The following is a 27,498-nucleotide window of genomic DNA, read 5'->3' as shown; positions in this document are numbered from 1 at the left end:
TTGAGTCTCTCATCCTGAAAAAATAACATCTCCTTATGGTATTTGGCAATACCATTTAAAAAAAAGTCAGACGTTCATAATATTACATATGAAATGTTTTAAAATTAACATAGGAAGTTGATAAAGTATTCTAGTATACCAGATTTTTATGGAAATGCAGTATATAGTCATGCCTTTTTTAAAAGCATGAAGTAGAATGATTGAAATTAGTTCACAATTTTATTTTCCTTGTAATTTCAGACACTCAGGCACGATGGAGAAATCTTTGTCCTTGTGATTAAAGATAAGTAGCACATAATAGATGCTCAAAAATACTGTTAGGTTTTAACTAAAATTAGAGCTATATTTATTATTACAGGTCCTTTTTTTTTGGCTTCACACTACAGTATTAATACATGTATTGAAGTAGGGTAAGAAAAAAGCCACAGGAAATGATGAATTGTTACTGAAGCTAATTAATTAATGTGTTATGTCTTTTAGGTTGTTTTTAAGCCTCTTCTCAGTCATACAGGAATTCAGTCACAGGATGCAATGCCACTCTGCTACCGAATGTACTTTGGAGAACACCTTTCATTTTCAGGGACTTTGGACTGCCTTAGAGCAGATATTGTAGATTCAGACACAGCCAAAGAGAGAAAAGGCAAAAGAGCAAGAAGGTGTGTTCTTTTGTTCTTTTTGTGTAAAATGTTATACACAGGTTATAATATCTGTTTTTTAACTTTGTTTTCCTCTTATGCTAATGATAAAGTAATTTTAATATTTTAATGAGAAGGTAACTTCCATTTATCAAAAATAAGTTCATTTTATTTTCTTTTTTATTTATTTTTTTAATAACCTCATTTTAAAACTTGTTGATTTTATAGACGATGACACCTGTGTTGACGCATAGTTTTGTGTCATGTTAGTATGTGTACATGAATCAGCCAAAGTACATTTGTTGTATGTATACTCAGAATTTGTTTACTCTTGTAGTAGCTAAATTTTTATGATCTTATGCATTGTAATTTTATATATTTTACTTATAATTATTCCTAACCTGCATTCTGAATTGACTTGTATTTTCTATTAGAAATAGGGTAGAAGTCATATTGAGAGTATAGCCATGAGAAACAAATACACAGGAATGCTAAATGTAGCATTGTAAAAGTTAAGAACTATCTTTTACTATCATTATTATCAGGGATAGTTCTTTGGTCTCTTTACTGCTTGAATAGGAAATATTATGCCTACTAATAGTATTTGACTAATGAACATGAAATTTTACTTTGCATAGGTCTTGCTTTGTATGTAGGAATAGTAGAATATGGATATAGGTGGCAATTAGGAGGTTTTGCAACATTCTTGGTTTCATACAGTTTGTGTTTTTATAAGGGGGTAGATTAAAAGTAAAATGCACGGGTATACGTGTATCACACAGTTGAATAAGTGAAATGTTTTCCATCTGAAATAATTCTATTTAAAAATGTAAATAATTTGACAAAATCAGTTTAAATGTTTGGATGTCAATTATTAATAGAAAAATATAGCTTTCTCAAATTTTGTTTCAGGTGTAGATATCTTAGGATTTTCTAATGACGCAGGATCATGGAAATTGCATTGTCTTTTCTATTCAACATTAGTGGGGAAATTATCTTGGTTTTGTGACCTGGAAAAAATGTTTGTTAAAACATTAAAAGCTGGGATCCCTGGGTGGCGCAGCGATTTAGCGCCTGCCTTTGGCCCAGGGCACGATCCTGGAGATCTGGGATCGAATCCCACGTTGGGCTCCCGGTGCATGAAGCCTGCTTCTCCCTCTGCCTCTCTCTCTCTCTCTCTCTCTGTGATATGACTATCATAAATAAAATTTAAAAAAAATTAAAAAAAAACATTAAAAGCTCTCTTACTGCTTATTATAAGTGTGTAGGAAAATGCAAAATATAATAAACTAATATTTAGTAAATTATAATTTAAACATTAGAAACATTGAGAATTAAAGTGTCTTTTTTATAAAAATCTCAAAGGATTGTTTGAATAGCTCTTGCCATCTTATCATCATATAACTTGCAATTTAGAAAGAGCATCTTTTCTGTACCTTGGCATAATGCTGTACTCTTTTGTTAAGTATTGATGAGTTTCCAACATTTTTTCCTTGCACTTGTAATGTCATGAAATACCATCATGAGTTCCTTTAACTATGAAGTTTTTTGCCAACATCACTCCTCTGGGATATCGCCATCCTTTTTGTTACCACTTTCCTCTTTATGCCAGTAAGTTTGTCTTCAGTGAGTTCCTCTGGCTGCATATCTGTAGTTTCTAGAGTAATAGAAGTATCCACAATCTCCAATTAGTCATTTCTTCTATAACTCCATTTACTTTTAATTTACAACACCAATGTTATCATTATTTTGTTTCATTACTGCATTTTTGTCTTTGCTGTCCAGTTCCCTCTTTTGATTATCCATTTTTGTAAAATGTCATTTCGGTTTGTCACAAAGAGGCAACACAGCTACATGCTTTACTGTCTGTGCATGAAATGAATAACAAATGTACATTGACCAATCACTGACTTAGATAATGTGATTGGTTAATGATCATGATGTACATCTGTTATTTACGTAGTGATTTGTGGAATGAAGAGCTAGCAGCAAGTTTGTACTCTATGCCATTTTTCACAGTAAATTTTAGTTTAAAATTTAAATGGTGTTGTTAGGGGACTGGTATTATAGAACCAAACCATGGCAACTGAAATCCATTCACATTGGAATCATCAAATTCAGACACCAGAGCACTAATACCAACCTACACTCCCTTATTAAATTTAAAAGTTCTGTGTTAAACTTGTATTTCTGTTTGCAATAGCTGACTTCCATATACACACACACAGTGTATGTATCATCCATAGATATAATTAGATTGTATATGTATTAGAATAATTATAGTTTATAGCCTACTTATTGGCTTACTAAATGCTATATAATACTGCCACAGACTAGACTTTCATCTGACCTTACTTTTTATGTTCACAGAGGTTCTTTAAGTGACTTTGAACTTAATTGTCTTTGGCGTAGTTGCACTTAATATTCCTTTACATTTTTATACTATCACATCAGCTCTAAATACTCCACCTTCTTTTTACTGGCCCATGGTTAGCTTTTATTTCTCAGATCTCCTATAATTCCACCTTAAACTCTATTTTTTTGGAGATCTTTGCCACAGTACACTTTTCCTGGTCATTAATTTCAGTTGGATTTTTTTCTTTTTTATAGCACATTATTCATTCTGCTAATTACTGTACTTTATTTTTGGGTTATAGTTTCTTGTACCAACATACATATCCTATCCTGTAAAGCTAGAACAGTTATTAGATTTAGCATAGGTTCTGACATGTAGAAGTTCTTTAAATATCAGTTTCTTCATATCTTTGCTATCTCCAGATAAGATAGTTGAACGTAGTAGAGACTTAATATTTTTTAATTTAATTTTAACTTTGGCTCTATAGTGCCCATACCAACTCCTTACCTGTCTAGCTACTTTGGTCTTAAGTGATTATTTCCTTTTACTTGAATATCTTCTCTTTAAGGCTTTCTTGCCTCCATTATATGTTTTCAATTCTTATTCTGCAGTTGTGGATTATTTTCATTTCTTTTGAGTCGTCTCTCTCCTTCCATTCTATTTCTCAAAATCCAATCTTTCCTTCTCTGATGACACACTTAGCATTGATTGTAGTCTTACTGTGAGCTTGTGCATTTTCATGATTATACCCCAAAGTGGGGTTTTTCTTAAAATAATAAATTCTTTAAGTTAAATTGAGAATATCAAAGCAGCTTCTGTTTCTTTTTTCTACTAGAAAAATTTTACCCGTGTGACTACACATTCATATTGTACATAGGAGAAGAGGGGAAAATACTTTTTATTACAGCTTTGGTAGCTGAGGTTCATTGTTACCGGTAGCTGGTTTACAGAAATCTGAGACAGTTTTGGCTTTTAAATATTAAAATTGACTCTATCATTCCTACATGAAAAGTTTCAGATAAGCAGGAGGATTTGCCCAAATAATTTTCATAGCTTTTTTGTGTGCATTTTTCATTTTTTGTTTCTAGTTGCCTTCCTCACTACTTTCATTTTGGCGAAGTAAGCTGGCAGGGTTTCATTCAAATAGCAAATTAATTTATATAAATGTGATGAAATTAAATATGTAAACAATATATTTAACAGAGGGGGAGAGGATAGTTTAGATAGGTACCCTAATTGACCTATAATTGACTTTAAATTCCATTTACCATTTGGGTGTACCATCATACTGGCAAGAAAAAATGTTTTATTCTTTCACTGAAATAACAAACATGAACCTGATTTTAACTAGTTATGGAATAAGATCAAGAGGGAAGATTTAGAGCCTATTTTCCAACATATAGAAGGTTGGCCTTGTGAAAAAGCATACTTGCTTTTTCTGCTTGATTTCTTGCTTAAAATTATTTAAATGGCTTAATACGTGTTTCACCTTGGAGGTTTTTTGCTAACAAACTAATAAAGGTTGGGCAGCTCTGGAAAAAAGGAAATAAAATCTTGTCACTTTCTTCTTTTTTCTGCATTTTTAGGCAAGGTCATGTGAATCTTCCTCCACTGGAGTTCAAACCAGCGCTGATGTTGGAAACCTTTAGCATCAGTGCTGTTGTGATGGAAAAGTCCGTGTGCACTCCTCAGAACTCTACCAGCGCTCTTTCTTTCCACGATCTCAACAAACGATATTATAATACCTTTCACTGTAACTTCACTATTTCTTGTCAGTCAATAAGCCAGCATGTAGATATGGCTTTGGTTCGCCTTATTCATCAATTTAGTACGATGATAGACGACATCAAAGCAACTCAAACTGACATTAAACTTAGCAGATATACAGCTGGATCGGCTTCCCCAACACCTACCTTCAAAACCAGAAAACACCGGGATTTTCGCTCCTCCGACTTCAGCCGCAGTTCTAGAGGAAGCCTGAATGGTGGCAATAGAGTAAACAATGCAAAGAACAAACGGACCAACAATGAAAATAACAAAAAGGACTCTCGAAACAAAAATTCGTTAGGAAGATCTGAAAGAAGAACTTCAAAGGTGTCCAGGAAAGGCTCGAAAGATGTGGTGGACCATATGACTATCCACATGGATGACTCTGATTCAATCACAGTGTCAGAGCAAAGTGAGCCATCCGCTGAGTGCTGGCAAAATATGTATAAATTACTTAACTTCTATTCACTTATCTCTGATCCAACAGGAATATTGGAAAAATCTTCAGAAACATTTGGACCAGCAGGTAGTGGATATTTTTGTATTTGAAAATTTTCTTTTTAGAACAACAGTAATACTAAAAGAGGTTGCTGATCACATTTTCTTAGTGTTATGAGTTAGATAATTAAAATGCCGAGAAAATTGCCACTCATCCATGGAGCAAAAATAAGTAATGGCAGTTAGATAATCTGCCACCCCACTGTCCGTCCTTCCACACACAGCACGGTCTTAAAGATTCAGACATACCTGCTTTTAAATACCTGGCTCTCTTATTTACTGTCAATACGATCATGGGAAAATGTTGAAGAATTTTAAAAATCATTTTGGTGAGGAAGAGGGCTGGTTTGAAATGGGAAGAAAGGTAAGATGCTGTTTGAAACTGTCCTTCTGTTTCACAGTTTTCGTATCTAAATCCACATGCTTTGTTTCCTCATAAAGGAGTTCGGAGCCCTACAGAGCCAACATGTAAAGTTGTGTTTGAGAATGAACAAGACAGTAACAGTTTGACTAAGACACAGAGGAAGCGTAGCTTGGTAACTTCTGAACCTCAGCACGTTACTCTAATAGTGTTTGGGATTGGCATGGTGAACCGCACACACCTGGAGGCAGACATTGGTGGGCTAACAATGGAATCAGAACTGAAGAGGATCCATGGCAGCTTTACGCTTAAGGAAAAAATGAAAGGTATGATGGCATTCTAACGCTGCAGTTCTACTTTTCTGAAAAAAAGCCAATGCCATGTCTCCAAAATTCCTACTTGGCAGTTTTTCTTCAAAAAATGAACTTTTCCATTTATTTTTATTTTTTTAAAGATTATTTATTTATTTATTTATTTATTTATTTATTTATTTATTCATAAGAGACGCACAGAGAGAGAGGCAGAGACACAGGCAGAGGGAGAAGCAGGCCCTGTGCAGGGAACCCTATGTGGGACTTGATCCCCTTGTCCCCAGGATCATGCCCTGGGCCAAAGGTGGCACTAAACCGCCAAGCCACCCAGGCTGCCCTGGACTTGTCCACTTGTATGGATTGGTGTTAGTCCAATTTTGACGTGTGTGTGTGTGTGTGTGTGTGTTTATGAATATATAGAAATAGAAATTAAAAAAATAGTTTTGAAATAATTTAAATTTTACTACAAAAATTTTTTAAATTATACTTTGTCATTGAATGCATTATAGATAAAATGCAACTTTAACAAAGTACAATTATTTTATTTCCAGATTTCATATAATTCTTTTTTCTTACATTTAAGATGTTTTACATCAAAAGATGACTGAAACATGTGCCACTGCTCATATTGGTGGTGTTAATATTGTGCTGCTTGAAGGAATTACACCAAATATACAGTAAGTGTATAGATTTTTATTATTTTCTTAAACTGTTTATTTTAGTTTTATAGGAAACTTAAAATTATTGGATGAATCCCATGTATGATGAGTTTTGAGATATGTATACATTATATTACCAATTACTATCATCCGGTCATTAAGAATATTACCAAATGAAATGTTTTCAGAAAAAAATAATTTTCTCCCTTTTTACAGTTGTTTTACTACATTTGGTTTACCCTTCCAAAAAACTGACTCCAGGTACATTGTCAGATCGTATAACAAGAAAAAATGTTTACAATGCAAACTTCAGTTAAACATTCAACATGCAAAAGCTTACATAATTCAACTTGTTAAAATTTTAGTCAAAAAATACATACTGTTTCTTGATTTTATGTTAAGTAATCATTACTCAAATTCACGCTGGGTTTTAAAACTCTATCTTGCCATTTTTCATTTAAAGAATTTAATAATAAAGCCTATGAGACTCTTCTAATAATATAGGTAAACTTTTTATAGTGAATATACCATACATACCATATTACTTTTCTTTTGATTCTTTGCTCTTAACCTTTTCTTTCTAAGTACTACTCTTAGATCTGTTTTGAATTGTTCTGATGATGATTACCTATATACACAATATATTCAGATCATTAACCTATTATCAATGTATTTAACCACTGACTTTGTTCAAATGCTTGGGAGTATATACTAATTTCCTTTCATTGGAGCAACTATATGTTGTAACTACAAAATATGCTTTGATAATTTAGGTCAGATTTTGAGAATTTGCTCTTTCTTAATATAATTAGTTTAATGTTCTATCATCTTACATTGAATCTGTCATGCTAAATACGACTAGAGGATTTTGTTTAGCTGCATAAAAATTAGGTATTAATCATATATTGATTAGTAACAGTTCTATTCATATTTTAAACATGAGTGATGTGATAACTGTCTTGGAGAACATTTCCTTCAATAGATGGTTAAGGCTGTTGGGGTAGTTTGGATCTGTAAGCCTAGAACCAAATAATATATTTCTTTATAGCTGCCTACATGGTACAGATCGCATTTCCTAAGCAGTCTGGAAAGACCAGGAAATTACAGTAGTTGTGACAGACAAGATCTTTTTTTTTATCATTCAGTGTGGGAGAAGGAATATTATGATATAATTGCAGTCTTACCAACTACCTACTGTGAGCTAGTAGCCTCACTTAGATTACTTTATATAATCCTAATCTGAATTCTGTGAACTGGGATGGTTTTATCCCACTTTACAGAAAAGTAAATTGAGCTTCAGAAAGATAAAAGCAAGTGCCTAAAATACTTAAAATCCTACAGTCAGTAAGAATTGTTGTCTGAATCTGTGCTTCTGCTAAACATTACTCCAGACCTTCAGTTCCATGATTCCATTGGTGGCTCTAAATTTAAAATACATGGTTACTTTAACCTATGCAGCAAGTAAAACAAATTTCTTTAGTTGTCTCAGATATTTTATTTACTCTATCCTCTTGAATTGTTTAGCTCTATTATCTGTTATCTCTTAAGGACTTCACATAGTCTCTAGACTTGCAAAACATAGTATTTATAAAATGGACTTTTTAGGAAGTATTATATAGTTATGTTTCTTGCCTTTGGAAAAAAGCGAAGATCCTTTTTTTTTTTTTTTAATAAAAGTTACGAATTATTCACTACTAGGCTCTGGTAGTTTTAAGACTTTCTGAATTTATTCTTTGATTTTTCATTTCTGATTTCAATTAAAAAGAAATGAAACTAAAAAGCAAATAGTTGAAAATTTTCTTTGAGGGAAAATTTTAAAAGTGGAAAATAAGAAAAGCATTCCAGATGATGGGTCATACTGTAACTAATTTACATATGAATGTTTATTTGCTTCCTTTTTGTTTTCCTGCTTTCTCTTGAATCTTCATCTGTAGACTGGAGGATTTTCCTACATCTCCTACAAGCACAGCCAAACAAGAGTTTCTGTATGTCATATTACTTTTTTTCCCCATGGGCTTTGTGATTAACATAGTATTGAATAGTTTTAAAGAAATATTTAGATTATATGCATGGCTGTGAATGTATATAGTTAGTTATTATATTGTAGCTTTAATATAGATCCTTTTATAGATTAAAGCTTACTGACATTCAAGGAACACACAGAGGTAAGGGCTACCTTTTGATAATTCACGCTTTGTTTTGTTGTTGAACGATTTTAACACTATAGTTATGTGTTGCTTGTGCTTCTTTAAGACACCTCGCTGTTAAAATTTATATTATTGTAAATCCTTCTTAAGGTTTGATGTGATAATAGAAACTAAAAAATTTTACATGAATAAGAGTAATTGCAAAAATAATTATTAAAATATTAATATATGAAAACATTGACACGTCTCAACTTTATAATTTTGTTTTTAAGATGAGCATTAAAGAAAATAAGATGAGGAGAGTTTACTACTCTGTTGACAGATTTTATGTATGGCTTTTACTATATGTGCTTTTATATTTTAACTGTCTTGATTTGACCCAAGTATATCTGATATTTTGTGTCAGTAAGCCCTACTGAGTGCTATTAATTTAAGTATGTGTTACATGAGTCTTACATGCAGGTGGAGATAGAGTAGAGACAATGAAGCCCTGGAGTAAATCCTCAAATTATTTACTCGGCCTGTTGGATCGAGAAGGATGGGACCTGCATTTAAGACCATAGCCTAGACTCAGGAAGTAAAGAAAATGGGGAAAAAGTATTTGCCTCATTAGGCACTGTGGTCATTGTAGCTGATCACAGTGGATCCGAACTTTGTGAGGGTAGACTACCACTGTCAGTGAATTCTTTAACAAGATTGATTGGTCACTTGCTATGAACTTTTTACGTATATGCAGCATGTCTATGGTGCTACAAGTTCTTATAGCCTTCAGAGAGATTTTGACTACTTCTTTCTTGTGTAAAAGTTGTATATATACTATATACTGTGTGATTTAGATTAAGTGACAACTCTGTTCAAGAATTAAAATAAAGGGATCCCTGGGTAGTGCAGCGGTTTGGTGCCTGCCTGCCTTTGGCCCAGGGTGCAATCCTGGAGACCCGGGATCGAATCCCACATCGGGCTCCCGGTGCATGGAGCCTGCTTCTCCCTCTGCCTGTGTCTCTGCCCCTCTCTCTCTCTCTCTCTCTCTCTCTCTCTGTGACTATCATAAATAAATAAATTTTAAAAAAAGAATTAAAATAAAATTATGAATAGAAAACTCACTTAGCTTGTAAACTATTTAAGTCTTCATTCTGTGTCTCCTTACATCTTTAACACATGCAGTTTGACAGGAGTTAGATATCCTCTATAGTTTCAGGCTCAGTTTGATCAAAATAGATCTATCATGTTGTCCAGCTCAGAAGAAAACCACTCACCTTTTAGTGGTAGGCACCATTTACATAGACTACAGTGTGAAAGGGGCCCTCTGGAGTTAGCACAGAGCACCTGAAGTCCTTAACATCAGAATTTTCATTGGAGATATCATAGTAGGGTCCTTGTAGGAGAGCAGTCAGCCCAATTAGCTTTCCATTCTTACTTTTACTGTATACCTGAAATTCTAGTGTTATATTTGTGCTTATATAATCAAAAGAAATATTTAAACAGACTTCTGTCTATAGATTATAAAGGTAAAGCAGTGACATAGGTATAGAATTTTACTGTCATAATAACAAGACAGACTTCATTGTATGTTTAGTTTCATTGAGTAGATGGATGCTGTTCACAAGTGTAAAATCATTTGCATTTTAGCACCATCTGAGTGTTCTGGCTTATGCTGAAATTGAATTTAAAATGAAATCTCATTAATGATAAAAGTAGCTTTATCATAACATTTAAGAAAAGATTCCAAATTCAGTAGTCAATATCCCAGAATCTATTCTCATGCTTGCTAGACCAATTTCATATCTTAACTTTTTTTTCTAGTCAGTGATAGTCTCTGAGAAATAGTTGCCTTTGTAGAAGAAAGCTATATAGTTCGCCAGTAATCATTTTTTAATTTTATATAATACTTGCATTTCATTTGTCTGTAAATAATCAGCACCTCTAATAGAGCCATTGTTATGCTTCTCAAGGTTTACTTTAATAAAAGTTAGATGTGATAAATCGATTGTTTAGATCCATGAGACTGTAAATGAATTCTTAGTAAATCCTCTATAGCCTAAGTCGAGATAAATATATGTGAACTGACCTGTAGTTAATACGAAATTTGCATTTTATGTGTTGTTTTGCTAAATCTATTGTCAAGAATCTTTTGCCCATTTGAAAGATAATATTTATGTTTGAGGCTGTCCATTTACTAACTGGGCCTTTACTGGTGCAGTTCATTGATGTGAAGCTTTTCATTCTATACGTCAAAACTGCTTTATCACGGCTTCTATATACATGACTTATCACATGTTGTCTGTGGAATTCCACAGCTGTAGTGTTGGAAGTCATTCCTCAGCTGTACTTCTTTCCTCTCACTAATTTCACAAAATTCAGTGAGTGCCTACCATGCTTAAGGTACTGTTGTAGGCATTAGAAGAGAGAGCAAGAAATCAAGAAGTACCTTTGCTTTATGTCTGTATTAATTAGTAAAGCTTACTAATTTTTAACTAAGTAGTTATTTATTATGAATTTTTCTTCTATCATTCCTTTGACCCTTGTTGAAAATCTTAAAAATGAAAAACGCAAGTTAAATTTCTTCTTTCCCGTATATTTCTTCCAACATATTATATGATTGATGAATTCCTTTGATTAAATTCTAAGAAGTACAGTATTTTATTATATATTATTTATTTTAAATCCCTAAAATAAATTGGGGACAAAAAGAGGAATTCTGAATGGAGGAAAAATTAAAATGGAATTTTGTGAGCACATACATGTTTTCTTCTGTAAACTCCATTAAAGATATGGAATGATTTTGAGTGCCAACAATATAAGATAAATGCATTTCAATGCTTTTATAAAACTTTTCCTCAATACATGATTTAAATGCATGAAAAATCTTAAGTCATTTAGTTCATTGAATGATTTTTAAAGCATCACCTTACTACTTTTCAACATTTTTCTTTTTTTGGCTATATTTTAATGGTCCTCCTTTTTTATTAATAGAACTGTAGTGAAGTGTAGTATTGCCAAGTCACAAGCCCTCTACAGTGCCCAGAGAGGGTTGAAGACTAACAATGCTGCCGTGTTCAAAGTAGGAGCTATCAGCATCAACATTCCCCAGCACCCTGCCACCTTACATAGCATGATGGTTCGAAGTTCCCACCAACTATCTAAGCAGATCTCAGATCTTATCAGACAGCCTTCTACAGCGTAAGTTATTTCTTCAAGTTCTGGTTCCATGTGATACTTCAAATTGATCTTTGGTGTGTTAGCAATAGTTTGGAGGAAGACAGAGGGTTTCATTCAAATATTGACCAGTATGAACTATGGTGCAGTTGGAAAATAGCCACATATGTTTGTGGAAGAATCCTATGGGATATAAAGTACTTTGTCACAAATGCAATCGTCCGTGTTCTGTATTGCATCGATAAAGCTTAAGAGATCCCAGAGATTTGTGGATATCATAAGAGGTACTAAAAAAAAAAGCAAATCGACAAATTCTAGGACTGTATCAATCCATATTTACTTGAAACTCATTGTAATTTATGACTGCATAGATTTAAAAACTACAGTGGCCATTTATGTCCCAAGCATGGTTTTGTGTATACTGTATATGAAATTGTTGTACATGGTTCAAGGCATGATATGATCATGCCACATAAATATTATAAAGGTTGGTAAACTGGATCTTTGTACGTTCACTGCTATTCCCTGTCTCTATAGCTCTTGTTCATGGGTATGCATTGCCAAGATTTATTCCTGATCCTCAAAGCTATATAACTAATGAATAATTAGTAAATATATGATAAATAAAAGGTAAAAAAAAAATTATCTTATTATGATCCTTTTGCCTAACCTATAGGGTAGAAAAACATCAGTGAGTCTTTTTCCAGTGTCCTAAAGCAGTGATATTTCTAATTGTTTTATTGAGCTTTAATTCTATTCATGTCGAGTTGAGTAAGTAGTAATAATTTAAATATGTTTCTCCTGTTAGTGGAGTATGTAATCCAAAATGGGTACATAAGACGTAGTTTAAAAATATGCCAAGGAACTTTTCTTTATTATAATGTATTGGAAACAGAGTGTAATAGTTTAAAAAAATGAGACTCTTGTCAAAGTGAATTAAAATCCTGGTTTCACCATTTTCTAGCTAGGCTTCCTCATTTGTGAAGCAGATAATCATACCTACTCAAAGGTTTTTGTGAGATAAATGAATAAATGATGAAACACACAGAACACTAAGAATATTACCTGGCACATAGTAAGTGCTCAAAAAATTATTGTTATTGTATATATTGTTATTAATAGTGATAGTGATAGTAGCAACAGTAGTAATATTACAATATTACAATCAGTAGTAGAGTACAATGCTTAAATCAGAATTTGGAATCAGACAAACATGAGTTTTAACTCTAGTTTCACAATAATATGAATGGCTTTCACAGCATAACATTCATTTGTATTGTTATTACTTCTTGTTTACTTTTCTAGATCATCATTTTTCTATGGTTTTTTAAGGAAGTCTTCAAGTGGGCTTGAATTAGATAATCTCTGTTAATTTTTGCTATTTTTCATTGATAATTCTAATAATTGCATACAGTAAAATGGTAGCTGTTCTAATTGTGTTTTTTAAATTATTTTTTTGCTTTATAGCCCTCAGCCCATGAAAGAAGATATTGCAACACCCCTACCTTCTGAAAAAACCCCAACAAGTGTTAATCAAACTCCTGTTGAAACAAATGAATTTCCTCAGCTACCTGAAGGTTTAGAAAAGAAGCCCATTGTTCTTAAATTCAGTGCCATGTTAGATGGTATAGCCATTGGAGCAGCACTTTTACCATCTCTGAAAGCAGAATACAAAATGGGAAGAATGAGAAGTCATGGAATGACAGGTAATGTTACATTTTGAATTCAGCCCCTTAAACTATATGATTGGTTTGAGAAATAAGTAATATTTTCATGAAAAAGTACACTTGTTTTGTAGATCTTGCATGAAAATTTAAATAATTTTAATCAGAGTACTTTTAAATTTCATTAATAATGTACTTCAGCCAAGTAAAAAAATACCAGTTACACCTTCCTTGAGGACTCTGCTTTTATTTGAACTCTGCAGAGCTATTCAACTATTGAGGTCATTTCTGATCAAACTAAAGTTGAATATGTTTCTATACCTGTTAGCTTCTTTATAGTCTGAATAACTTGGTTTATTTTCACATTGGGTGAATTTAGCTCATATCAGAGGTTATTTGGCTTTTTCATAATAGCTACTTCTATAAGGTTTTGTGATCCTTATATACTCTCTCCAAAAGTTTTTTGCTATTGTATTTTTATTCTGAAACATAATACAAAATGTGTAAATTATTTACACAGTTTCAAGTATAATAAAGAACTGTGATCTTACCAACCAGTTAAACAAACTGAAAATGAAAACATTACCGGTATTGTGAAGGCTCATTCAATGAATATTATCACTACCACATTTTCTTCATGACTGCCCACGAAATAACCATTAACATGAATTTTGTGTTACCCATTCCTTTGCTTTTCTTTATAGTTTTACCACATATGTATATACTCGTAAATGGCTTATGTTCTGAACTTATTTGTATGGATTTCCTCTAATGTATTTTTTTAAAGATTTTATTTGTTTGAGAGAGAGCATGAGCAGGGAGGAGGAGCAGGGGGAGCAGGAGAAACAGGCTCCATGCTGAACAAGACAGCCCAAAACAGGGCTCCATTGCAGGACCCTAGGATCATGACCTGAGCTGAAGGCAGATGCTTTTTTTTTTTTTTTTTTTTTTTTTATTTTCATGCAGACTTTAATTCTTTTAAAAGCTGAACAAATCTTTTAAAGACAATTACCTGCTTTACAAAATGGTCTTTTATTCTCTTTTCCATAGTCCATTTTATTTATTTATTTATTTTTATTTTGTTTTAATTTATTTTTTAGTGGTGTTCAATTTACTAACATACAGAATAACCCCCAGTGCCCGTCACCCATTCACTCCCACCCCCCGCCCTCCTCCCCTTCTACCACCCCCAGTTCGTTTCCCAGAGTTAGCAGTCTTTACGTTCTGTCTCCCTTTCTGATATTTCCCACACATTTCTTCTCCCTTCCCTTATATTCCCTTTCACTATTATTTATATTCCCCAAATGAATGAGAACATATAATGTTTGTCCTTCTCCGACTGACTTACTTCACTCAGCATAATACCCTCCAGTTCCATCCACGTTGAAGCAAATGGTGGGTATTTGTCATTTCTAATAGCTGAGTAATATTCCATTGTATACATAAACCACATCTTCTTTATCCATTCATCTTTCGTTGGACACCGAGGCTCCTTCCACAGTTTGGCTATCGTGGCCATTGCTGCTATAAACATCGGGGTGCAGGTGTCCCGGCGTTTCATTGCATTTGTATCTTTGGGGTAAATCCCCAACAGTGCAATTGCTGGGTCGTAGGGCAGGTATATTTTTAACTGTTTGAGGAACCTCCACACAGTTTTCCAGAGTGGCTGCACCAGTTCACATTCCCACCAACAGTGTATGAGGGTTCCCTTTTCTCCGCATCCTCTCCAACATTTGTTGTTTCCTGCCTTGTTAATTTTCCCCATTCTCACTGGTGTGAGGTGGTATCTCATTGTGGTTTTGATTTGTATTTCCCTGATGGCAAGTGATGCAGAGCATTTTCTCATATGCATGTTGACCAACTGAGCCACTCAGGCACCCTCCACTAATGTATTTTTTAATTGGAATGTTGTTGTTGTTTTTTTCTTTTTGCTGTACATTTTGTTTGAGATTCATCTGTTCATTCATGTATCTGCTGGTTCATTCATTTTTCACTGAAACGTAAGAGTCCATTCAGTGATTACATTACAGTTTGTCTACTATTGATAGATATTTGGCTCCTTTTATTTTTTTGCTATTATATTTGTTCTCATGCCCATCTCTTGGTACACATGTGCATGAGATTCTCAAGGGTATTTACTTAGGAGTGGTATAGCTAGACTATAGGGTAAATGCATCTTCAGTTTTATTAGAAAGTACAAAACTGTTTCCCAAAGAATTTGTGTTCACCAGTATTTATTGTCCTTCCAGTATTAGATGATAGTTCCCATTATTCCATATCCTTGTCAACACTTGGTATATTCTGACTTTTAAATTTCTGCTCTGTCTGGTAAATGTGGAATGGTATCTCACTGTGGAGTTAACTTATATTTCTGTAATTAAGCTGAATTTTTTTATGTTATTAAAATATCCTTATGTATTTTCTTATATGAAGTGCCTCTTGATGGTTATTGTTTTTTGCCCATTTTACAATTGAGTCATTTGTATTTTTTTGTTGTTCACAGGAATTATTTATATGTTTTACATGTTAAACTTTTAATATTGTAATATTGATATTATATATTTGTATATATTTACCATCTTATGAGAGGCTTATTTCACATTGTCTTTTGACCAATAGATATTCTTAGGTTTTTTTTGTTTTTTTTTTTAATTTTTATTTATTTATGATAGTCACACAGAGAGAGAGAGGGGCGGAGACATAGGCAGAGGGAGAAGCAGGCTCCATGCACCAGGAGCCCGATATGGGATTCGATCCCGGGTCTCCAGGATCGCGCCCTGGGTCAAAGGCAGGTGCTAAACCGCTGCGCCACCCAGGGATCCCGATATTCTTAGTTTTAAAGTAATTGAATTTAGCAATATTTTCTTGTATGATGTGTATTTTTATATGTTAAAGAAATCCTTAACTTCTCAGGATTATGAAGATATTATCTTATATTGTCTGTTAAATGTTTTATATTGTCTGTTAAATTTTGCTTTTAAGTTCTTAATCTATGTGGAATTATTTTTTTCTTTAATTTGGTGTAGATTTATCTTATCAATTATTGCAGCATCAGTTATTGACTGATTTGTCCTTTTTTTCAGTGATACATAGTCCGTTTTTGTCAACTCTTAAGTGTTCATATGTGTGGGGTCTGTCTCAGAGTTCTTTATTATGCTTCATTGGCCGATTTGCACCACCTATTTATAATCTCATATTGTTACCTGACAGTTCCTTTTTAAGGAGTTATCTTGGTTATTTTTGATTACTCCTTCATATATGTTTTGGAGATCAGTTTGTCAAGTTCTCTGAAAAAGCCTATTTGAATTCTTAGAGGAATTAAATCTGTAGATTCACTTGGGGAGAATTGGCAATATTGATTGATACTGAGAATTAATGCAATATTTAACCTTTCTATTCTTGAATATGTATTTCTTTGTCTCTTTAGGTCTTCAGTGTTTTTCTACAAAGTTTAAAATTTTTTAATTAAAGGTTTTGCACCTGTTACAAAAAATGTCATATATATTTATCATTTGATATGATTATCATATATCATTTATATTTATTTATATAATACATATATCCTATAAATACCTTACGTTGTTGTTATTGTTTAGTAATTACAAATGTGATATTTTGTAAAATTGCGTTCTCTAAACTGGTGGGGATTTTGTACAAATGCACTTGATTTTTTATGGTAATTTTATACTCAGCAACCATGGTAAATTTTTTCTTTTTATTGCTAATAAGATTCTTTGGAATTTCCTAAGTAGATACTTGTTCCATGTGCAAATGATACTTTTGTTTATTCCTTTCTAGTCTTTAAGAATTTTTATTTCTTTTTCTTATTGCGCTTCTGCTACAATGTTCAGAAAAAGGGGATATTACAGGCATCCTTGTCTTACTCTCATTTCTTAAGGGAGTTGGTATTTCACCAATAAATGCGATGTGGGGTGTAAGGGTTTGCTAGAGTCCCTTTATCAGGTTAAGAAAATTAATTTCTATTCCTAGTATACTAAGAGTTTCTATGAAGAAAAATTGGTGAATATTATCAGATGCTTTTTTCTACATCTGTTGAGATTAAAGTTTGTTTTCTCCTTTATGCCATTAACAAGTTATATTATTAATTTAAAAATGTGCATGTATGCACATATATAAATATATGCACATATGTATTCATATATATTTACATGTATTTCTTTATTCCTACTCCTAGCATTTTAGGTTTTCTTTATTGAGAGGAATTTTTCTGAACATCTAGATTTTTCTGTTACTAGGAAGAGAAGCACTTTGAAGGGAGTTTGCAGATTTGGCAGTCAGAAGTATTAGGCCTTCACATATTGGCCAGACAATAAGTTAGTCTCATGTTGGCCATTTATTCAGAGCATCCATGAAATCTAAGACTCAACAGAGACAGTATCAAAAGCCAAATAGGCAGTTTGGAATTAGGAAGATATAAATATTTAGGGGCACACTAAATGTACTATCAGATATCTAAACAGATAAGAATACATAGTTCTTGAAATGAAGGAAAGGAACAAAAATAGGAAAAGAATGACTGTATTAGTGATAAGAGATGACCTGAGGCCTAGCATTACTTTAATGTTGTTTTTATTTAGCAATGATGGTGGTGGTAGTAAAAGTGGTAATTACTGTGATAGCCCCCCACACTTGCATCCTGCAAGTGATGGTCACTGAGCCTGCCTGGTTGGAGTTAGTAAGAGAAGATCAAAGCAGTCATGACCTATTTGGCCATTCACAGATGTACCATTTGGTGAAAGAGCATTTTTCTGTTTATGGCTAACACATTCTAAGAACAAACATTGTATAGCGAGTGAATATAGTGAATATAACCAATGTAACATATGGGAGTGATCTTTTACTAGTATTTTGAAAAAAGAATTATTTCTGGCACAATTGAGAACACTAGGATTATTTATTAAACTATAATATGTATGTAGGCAAAATAGGCTATTTAATGATGTTTGAGTGGAGAGAATTGGTAAGGTATAGAACAGTATAAGATTTTGTTGGTTGGAAAGGAGTATGCATGTATACATTACACAGTAAATGCAATGGTCAATCATAGATCTTGATTTTAACAAGGTTTCTTCTACTCCTTAATGTCTTCATAAACTGGAAGCTAGAGAGATATGGCTTGCATAATAGTATAGGCTATATATTTATAATTGTTTGAACAGCTGCATGCCACATAGTTGATTTAAGTGTTTAGTACCAACAGTAGTTTTAATAAACTAAAACGCATACCATATCCTTGTTTGGTATATGGTCCCATTAATAATTATTGTTAAGGTCAAAAATACATGTGTTCACATAATTTTATACCTGATGAATGTTTTCAGTGAGTACAATGGTTTGACAATTTTCACTGTTTCCTTCCGTACTGAATCAGGATCAGGAAGCTAGCTGTTAGGTGCTAATCTCTGTTAATAAAGTAGTGTAAATATGAATGTAGATTGGAATTTTTTACACTTGATCTTAGCCAAAAGGCCAAGAAGCAATGATTAGAATTTTTTGTACACTTAATTCCTCTTGTTATAATTCTTCTGTGATAAGGGCAGTTTCTTTCTGTTCTACTTTCAATGAAATAAAGAACATTTGTAGGTGTTTCTCTGGCACCTACTAGGCTTAATTAAATAGTACTTTCTGGCTTAATAATACTGACTGAGTCATAGTAGTACCCATACATATATATAAGGATTTCTTTTACTTGTGATGTGTATGCATTTTTTTAGAAACCATTTTTTTAAAACCAGGGAGTGAATGAGCACCTGAACAAACAATAACTTTTCTTATTTCTTATAGGTGCACAGACCAGGTTTACATTTGAGCTGCCAAATCACAGATTACGTTTTACTTCCAAAGTGTCTGCCACAGATATGTCAACCATTCCTCCTTCTGCTAGTCTCAACCTTCCTCCTGTTACTATGTCAGGAAAATATATAATGGAAGAACATGATAGTTATTCAGATCAGGTGTGGAGTATTGATGAACTGCCTTCCAAACAAGGGTACTATTTACAGGGAAATTATCTACGTTGTGTGGCAGAAGTAAGTTTACTTTTTAATTTTCTTATGTTTTATCATTTAGAAGTCTTTAAGGTTTAGATGTACCAAAATATGTAGTGATCTAAACTTTTAAGACAAATCATTAAATCATTTATTCTTACAGAATTCTGTTCCAAGTCTTGTATGTGTATGTACTCATGTGTATATATCTTTTTCTCTATAGTTTAGTTTAAACATGCTTTTTTTTTTGTTAGTCATCTTTGAATTTATATTTCTTACATTAGGTGTCATATCAATCTCTTTAATATTTTACGGTTCATTTGATTATAAAAAAGCTAATAGCATTTATATGCATTGACTTGTATAATACTTAAATCAATCCTAAAAAACAGAAATTTTTTTCTTAATTTTTAAGTGAAAAAACAGCCTTCAGGAGGTTACATGATTCATCAGGAATCCATAATTATTAACTAACAGTCTTCTTTTTCATAATTATTAGCAATCTAAAGGTCATACAGATAAAATACAATCAAATTCACAGACTAATTTCTAAGGGATGTTGAAAATCAGTGTACCTGATTTCATCATTGTTTTTTCACTTTATATTGGTACAACTGTCCTAAGTTTAAAAAAACATTCCAATACATATTTTTTGCTTGATTTGCGGTAAGCAACTCATCTTTTATTATATTAATTCAATACAGTAGGAAATTGAAGCTGAGAGAAATTAAGTAACTTTCCCTATATCTTTCCACTATCACATGAGAGATGTAGGATTCATACACAGTGCTATCTCTCAGCTTGCTTTGTCAGTTTGTTAGAAACGGTTGCAATCTTATCAAAAAACAGTTGTCTCTTTCTTTTGTGAGTTTCATTTTCTAAAATGTAAAGCATCTCTGAGAATGCTTTTTGAGTTCTTTGCTAGAAATTTCACAGCTATGGGAGATACTTAATTGAAGTCTGATTTATCTTCTTTAGACCCTGCTTATCCTAACACCTCTCTAAAGATGGGATTTCTTTATGTGAAAAATTAGTGTACAAGATTCTAGAAGTCAGATATTTATTTAAAAGGTAGATTGAACCCTGGGTGGCGCAGCGGTTTAGCACCTGCCTTTGGCCCAGGGCGCGATCCTGGAGACCCGGGATCAAATCCCACGTCGGGCTCCCGGTGCATGGAGCCTGCTTCTCCCTCTGCCTGTGTCTCTGCCTCTCTCTCTCTCTCTCTCTCTGTGTGACTATTATAAATAAATAAAAATTTAAAAAAAATTTTAAAAAAAGCATATTTCATTTGTCCTTTCTGTTCTGAAAAATGAGTACTCAAACTCTGGTATAACAGTACTATTCTTAATGCTTCATTTGATAGAAAATAAATCTGATGTGACATGTTGCATAATTTATTACTAATATTTGCTATTAGAAAAGGTATAAAGTATGTAGTTGGGGAAGAACACAATCCCACATTTGCTAAATATGCAGTTAATTACAAACACTTGAAAGAATCTAAAGTTGCATTCCTCAGACAGTTGCCTGTTTTACTATGGCTTGAAATAAATACACATGAAAATCATCTTAGCCCATTCAGTACTACTCTATACAAAATAAAAAGTGTCAAGTGCTACTTAGACTCTATGTAAAGACTACTAAAGTAAAATAGTAAAGACTACTTTTAAGTAAAGACTACTAAATCCACTTTGCTTTGTTAATTTTTGATCAAAATATGAATATTAAGTGGCAAATTTGAAGCATTTACCTTACTCATAAGGGTGTTTCAGTCTGTCTTTATTATAATACTGAACTTCAATTAGGGCTTGCTTTATATTTAATCTATTAATTCTTCATATAAATCTTATGCTTTCTACTAATTGTAGGGCGTATATTAAAACTTACGGAGTATATCTGATTTGCTCTTTCATGTGAAAGCAAACCTCATGAGAGCCATGATTTTGTCATTTTTATTCACAGCTATATCCTTAGCTTCTAAAGAGGTACACAATGCAGATGGTCAATAAATATTTGAATGTGTAAATAAATTTACTTTCATGTGTAATGATACTTGTCCATGGTTATAACACTACAACAGTAGTCATTGAAAGTAAATAACTACTCTAGACAAAATTTCAATTTCGAAATTATCAAGTTGCCAAAAAAAGAAACCTTATAGGCTACTGTTATTAAAAAAAAATTAAGGAATGGCTCGTAATAATGTCAGACCAGTAAATGTTGGGTAATCTGAATATTTTTTAACCTTTTTCCAAATAATATGTAGATAATTTATTGTTTTTCTTCAGAATTTGAGTTGACCTATGTGAGCAAAAGATGTATTTACAACAAATACAGTCAGTAATGTTAATCATCTACTATTCTGATTTTGTTTGGCAGGTTGGTTCCTTTGAACATAATCTCACAACTGATCTTCTAAATCACTTGGTATTTGTACAGAAAGTGTTCATGAAGGAAGTTAATGAAGTAATACAGAAAGTTTCTGGTAAGATAATCTGGTACCTTGTAATATAGAATATATAGCAGATTTTTATTCTCATCAGCTAGGTGATGTTCCATGTATCTATGGTATGAGTGAGTATTGATCCTATCATTTAGATATAGTTATTGAGTAATTCCCTAAAAACTTTGCATTCCTTTTCTGGCTTTTCCACCTACAGATTCTTTTGCTTATTACTTTTGTCATATGTAGCATATACATTTATGATTCATAAACTTTACAAAGCCCCTTTATGCTTCCTTTCCCCAGCCCCCAAAAAAGCTAATATGTCTACTAACCAAACTAATCTTATCCATTTGGGAACAAGATTTAGATCAATATAAGATGTTGACTTTATAAAGCACATGGTGACTCTACTTGCTACATGGTAAATCATCTATAGCAACACTTATTATATTTTTGCTATGCCTCAAGAGTAGATTACAAATGAGCATCTTAATTACAGTTTTACATTTTAACAGGAAATATATGTTTGATTTAAAAAATGTTTAACTGACTTTTAATTCAGTTAAAGTATTAAGAGGTATCAGGATGGAAAATAAGTTGACTTTACACAAGAATTCTTGAGGCTAAATATTTCCAGTACAGATATAATCATGTTAAAATGATAGTGAAGGCACAAGAGGCAATTCCTCCATGTTGGTGAATAAGTCCATTCATTTAACAGATTTATTAAGTATCTGAGTATTCAATTATAATTCTAATGAGTTTTGTGAATGACAAGAACAGGGTGCTATGTCTATGTCAGAGAAGAAACTAATCTAGTTTAAGAAATCAGAAAAGGCTATACAGAGGAAGTCCTATCCAAAGCCTCATAAATGAAATCCATTTGGCAAGAAAGAAGAGGTAGAAAAGATGCAGGCAGGACTTATGGACAAGTATTTGATAAGGCCCCAAAGAGGGACAAAACTCAATGCAGTAGGGAATTAAGTTATGTTGTACCCATGTGAGCAACAGATTTTCCTGATTCTCATGGGCTGGTTCTGATTTTATCTGAAGTCAGGAAACTAATAAATGATTATATTGAAGAAGCTCAGTAGAACTATAGAATTTCACAAGTTGAGTTGTAAAAAATCAGATCAGTTGGTAGCCTGGGAATTCTGAAAGTTGTTGAATACAAACTGTTAAGGAAGAAAAAAAATAAATAGTGAAGTCCTTTCTGCCACTGAAGGTGCCTCTATTTGGGGAATATACTGAAGTTTTGATGTGGCCCATTTACATGGTTAAAATCACATTAGAACATTGTGATATGGAAGTTAAGAATATTTTAAACTAGTGAATTTGTATGAGTTCTAAAGAATATTTTCAAGTCTATTATTGCTGAATATAAGAAAAAACATTTGACTCTTAAACTAATTTTGTATCTTTCTTTTTTACATTTAAATTCAATTAGTAAAATTAGTATCTTTCATGGTTTAAAAAGCTAGCATTGTAGAATTCTAATCAGACTGGCACTATAAGTTGCCCTTGAGGTAGTTTTGATGAAGAAAAAGGCTTTTCTTAACGTTCGAATTACAGTTGGTGAGGAGTTAAAAGTATATCCCTAGGTCTATGAAGAATGAACTGGAAAAGAAGATTAGAAATTCCTCAAAGAGTTACAAATAGATCTGCCCTATGACCCAGCAATTGCACTGCTGGGGATTTACCCCAAAGATATAGATGCAGTGAAATGCCAGGACACCTGCACCCCGATGTTTCTGGCAGTAATGTCCACAATAGCCGAACTGTGGAAGGAGCCTCGGTGTCCATCAAAAGATGAACGGATAAAGAAGATGTGGTCTATGTATACAATGGAATATTACTCAGCCATTAGAGATGACAAATACCCACCATTTGCTTTGACGTGGATGGAACTGGAGGGTATTATGCTGAGTGAAATAAGTCAATCGGAGAAGGACAAAAATTATATGGTCTCATTCCTTTGGGGAATATAAAAAATAGTGAAAGGGAATAAAGGGGAAGGGAGAAAAAATGAGTGGGAGAAAAAATGAGTGGGAAATATAAGAAAGGGAGACAGAGCATAAGAGACTCCTAACTCTGGGAAACAAACTAGGGGTGGTAGAAAGGGAGGTGGGCGGGGAGTGGGGGTGACTGGGTAACGGGCAGTGAGGGGGGCACTTGATGGGATGAGCACTGGGTGTCATTCTATGTTGGCAGATTGAACACCAATAAAAAATAAATTTATATAAAAAGATTAGAAATTAATATTCTAACTGTGAAGATTTACTGATCACTGTGAAGAATTCAGAGATAAGATTCTGATACTAAGTCATTTAGTGTCTAGGTCTGATCCCTGAACCATTCCTTCCTGACTCTATGGTTAAACTCTAGGAAAATGGCTGAAAATAAGTCATTTATCATCTAGCTGGTCCCAGGACCTCATGAAGCAGAGATTTTACAAAACTGGAGAGTGCAACATTTTACTGAGAGGGAATACTTTGAACCCTTGTAGCCAAGTTTCTTAGTATTCTAATCTCTCTATTGCTTCCCTACTGTCCCATGATCTTCATAGTTACTGCCCTTATTTCTCTACTTCTTACACCTTTTTCTTAATATTACATTTAGCTCTAGGACATTTTCTGTTGTATAGACATACTCATTTACAGCTATCATGTTTATTAGGAAAATCTTTTTTAGGAAAATCTTTTTTTGAGGAATCAGTTATTATAACTTAATTATAAGATTAATATATATTCTAAGAATAATAAAAGAATCAGTTCTTATAATTTTATTGTCCATGGACTCCCTGGTTTTAGAAAGATGTAGTTAAGAACTGACATCTTGACAATAATTGATTTTTCCTATTTATGAATGTGAAATATTTCTCCATTTATTTAGTTCTTCTTTGATACTTTTCCTCAGAACTTAGTATTTTTCTTCATGTAGATCTTGCACATATATTGTTAATTTATACCTATGTATTTAATTTTTTTGTGGTGCTAATGTAAAAGGGATTGTGTTTTTTAAGTTCCTCTCTTCATTGCTGGTGTATAGGAAAGTGATTGACCTTTGTCAGTATTAACTTTGTATCCTGCAACCTTGCAATAATTGCTTATTGGCTCCAGGAGTTTTTTTGTCAGTTCTTTCAGATTTTCCACATAAATGTTCTTGCCATTTGTGAACAAAGACAATTTTATTTTCTCCTTCCCAATTTCTATACCTTTTATTTACTTTTCTTGTATTATTGTATTAGTTAGGACTTCCCATGTGATGTTGAACAGAAGTGGTAAGAGGAGTCATCCTTGCCTTGTATCTTATCTAAATAGGAAAGTTTCAGGTTTTTCACCATTGAGCATATGATGTTAACTGTAAAGTTTTGTAGATATTATCAAATTGGAGAAATTTTCCTCTCTTTCTACTGAGAGTTTTTATCATGAATGAGTGTTGAATTTTGTGAAATGCTTTTTCTGCATCTCTATTTTTTAAGTTTATATTTTATTTAAATAATCTCTACCCAGTGTGGGTCTTGAACTCACAACCCCAAGATCAAGCGTTGTGTGCTTTTCCAACTGAGCCGGCCAGGCACCCCTTTTTCTGCCTCTGTTGATATGACCATGTAATTTTTCAGAAGGATTGTGATAGATACATTAATTTGATTCGCTAATAGGAGAAAACTTCCCATCACATGTAGATATATATCCTCTCTGGGATGATGCTACTAAACTGAATATACATATAGAAAGATTAACATTTTAAGATGGAAAACTTGAAAGATAAATATGCAGAAAATTTTTTCATCAAGGGGATGAAAAGTGGAAAGGGAAGTTACACATTAAAATATTAGAACATTATTTTGTGGATGCCACATTGCCTGGGCAACAAATGATCTGTTAATAGGAACTCTACCCCAGAGTCTCCTGTCTCATTTTTTCTTTAATTTGTAGGACAAACTTTTGCTGCCACATATTCTTAGCACACATTACCTTATTTTTAAAATTTCTGCACCTTTATTTTTTCTTTAATTCTTTTTTGTTTGCAGCACATTTAAATGTAAACAATAAAGTTCACATTTTTGATTGAAGACATTAGAACAATTTACTTTTTTCCCCTCAAATACATTTTTTGAGATATATGATTACATTTAATTGTATAATGTTTTTAGTTCTTATAAAATACTCTTAATAAATGCCTATATATGAAGTATTATCCCTAGCATTCATATATGTATGTGTGTGTGTCAGTGAAATGTGACATGGCTAAAGTTTCCTGTTAAAGATTGAGATCATGATCAGAAAAAATAACTGTTTATGTTTTTTTAAATGCATAAAATAATTATTATTTTCCTTTTAAAGTGATTGCCCCAGACCCTCTGTTATTTAACTTCTATAGGTGGGGAGCAGCCTATTCCTCTTTGGAATGAACATGATGGAACAGCAGATGGAGATAAGCCTAAAATTCTACTTTATTCTCTGAACTTGCAGTTTAAGGTAACATATAAGGAATTATATTTTTCAAAGTACTTTTCTAAGTATTTAATGTATACTAATTATAGGAGATTCATATGATACATAAATATGATAAGTAGAAAATAAAAATGAAGTGTAACCCCATTCACTCAAGAAAATTTTTAGTAATTGAATATCATTTAGGACTTTTTCTATTTGTAGTTTTACATGTGCATATATTTATGCATTTTAAAAACCTTGAATACCTTTCAATGTCAGAACATTATAGATTAACTTTATCTTCCTGAATAGCTGTACTATTTATTATATAATTGTAACAGTTCATATAACTGCCCCCTGCTGGTAAATATTTTATTTTTTTCTAATTATTACAGTTATAAGTTACTCTGTAAGAAATATTTTGTAAACTTGTCCAATTAACAATACCTTAATAGAAACCTTAATATTTCCAATTATTAAGATATTAGTGTTAAAAGTGTTACCAACTAATTATAATTAATGTATTTAACTCATGAACAGTTCATATGCTAAGTACAAAATTTAAAATAAAATTCAGTAAGTAAAAAATTCCCTACTAATATGAGAAATTAAAGAATGTTTATCAGCTCATTAGACAGCCCATATGTATTTTAAAACATGGCATTTTATCATATATTGAAAGATTTCATTTGAATGAGTGTATATTGTTGATTTAAGATTCTTTTTTCCTCCTAACATATAATCTACTAACTAGGGTATTCAAGTAACAGCCACTACTCCATCAATGAGAGCTGTGAGATTTGAAACTGGATTGATAGAGCTGGAACTTTCGAACCGACTTCAAACCAAAGCTTCGCCAGGGAGTAGCAGCTATCTGAAACTGTTTGGTAAATGCCAGGTGGATTTAAATCTGGCATTAGGACAAATTGTCAAACATCAAGTGAGTACAAATATGCTGATATTAGAACTTTGGCTTTTAAATTTTGTATATCAATTTGAACTACTGTAAATATTATTATTTTTTTAAGATTTTATTTGAGAGAAAGAGAGA

General features: G+C 32.6%; 1 protein-coding gene, 1 long non-coding RNA gene and 1 pseudogene across 11 annotated transcripts in view; 1 reads left to right on the top strand and 2 right to left on the bottom strand.

The window, feature by feature from the left end:
• The window catches only part of BLTP1 (bridge-like lipid transfer protein family member 1), a 204,441-nt gene that overhangs the window by 127,689 nt on the left and 49,254 nt on the right, over positions 1–27,498 (top strand). For 9 of the 10 annotated variants that reach the window (XM_072788527.1, XM_072788533.1, XM_072788534.1 and 6 more), the window contains 11 exons: positions 481–656; positions 4,578–5,284; positions 5,698–5,943; positions 6,512–6,605; positions 8,522–8,572; positions 11,708–11,914; positions 13,358–13,596; positions 19,360–19,604; positions 21,942–22,047; positions 26,392–26,489; positions 27,202–27,387. In XM_072788527.1, coding sequence (XP_072644628.1) covers positions 481–656; positions 4,578–5,284; positions 5,698–5,943; positions 6,512–6,605; positions 8,522–8,572; positions 11,708–11,914; positions 13,358–13,596; positions 19,360–19,604; positions 21,942–22,047; positions 26,392–26,489; positions 27,202–27,387 — 2,355 coding nt within the window. The remainder of the gene's footprint in view (positions 1–480; positions 657–4,577; positions 5,285–5,697; positions 5,944–6,511; positions 6,606–8,521; positions 8,573–11,707; positions 11,915–13,357; positions 13,597–19,359; positions 19,605–21,941; positions 22,048–26,391; positions 26,490–27,201; positions 27,388–27,498) is intronic. The other variant, XM_072788528.1, reaches the window with a different exon arrangement.
• Positions 2,166–5,631, bottom strand: LOC140611725 (uncharacterized). The gene is made up of 3 exons (XR_012012872.1): positions 5,506–5,631; positions 4,905–4,968; positions 2,166–2,292 (listed from the first exon to the last, which is right to left on the bottom strand). It is a non-coding gene; the product is annotated as an uncharacterized lncRNA (long non-coding RNA).
• LOC140612163 (U2 spliceosomal RNA) lies at positions 18,905–19,056 on the bottom strand (annotated as a pseudogene).

This window comes from Canis lupus, chromosome 20, assembly GCF_048164855.1.
Source record: "Canis lupus baileyi chromosome 20, mCanLup2.hap1, whole genome shotgun sequence".
Taxonomy (NCBI): domain Eukaryota; kingdom Metazoa; phylum Chordata; class Mammalia; order Carnivora; family Canidae; genus Canis; species Canis lupus.
Note: the sequence above shows the minus strand (reverse complement) of the source record. Positions and strands in the feature narration are given on the sequence as shown.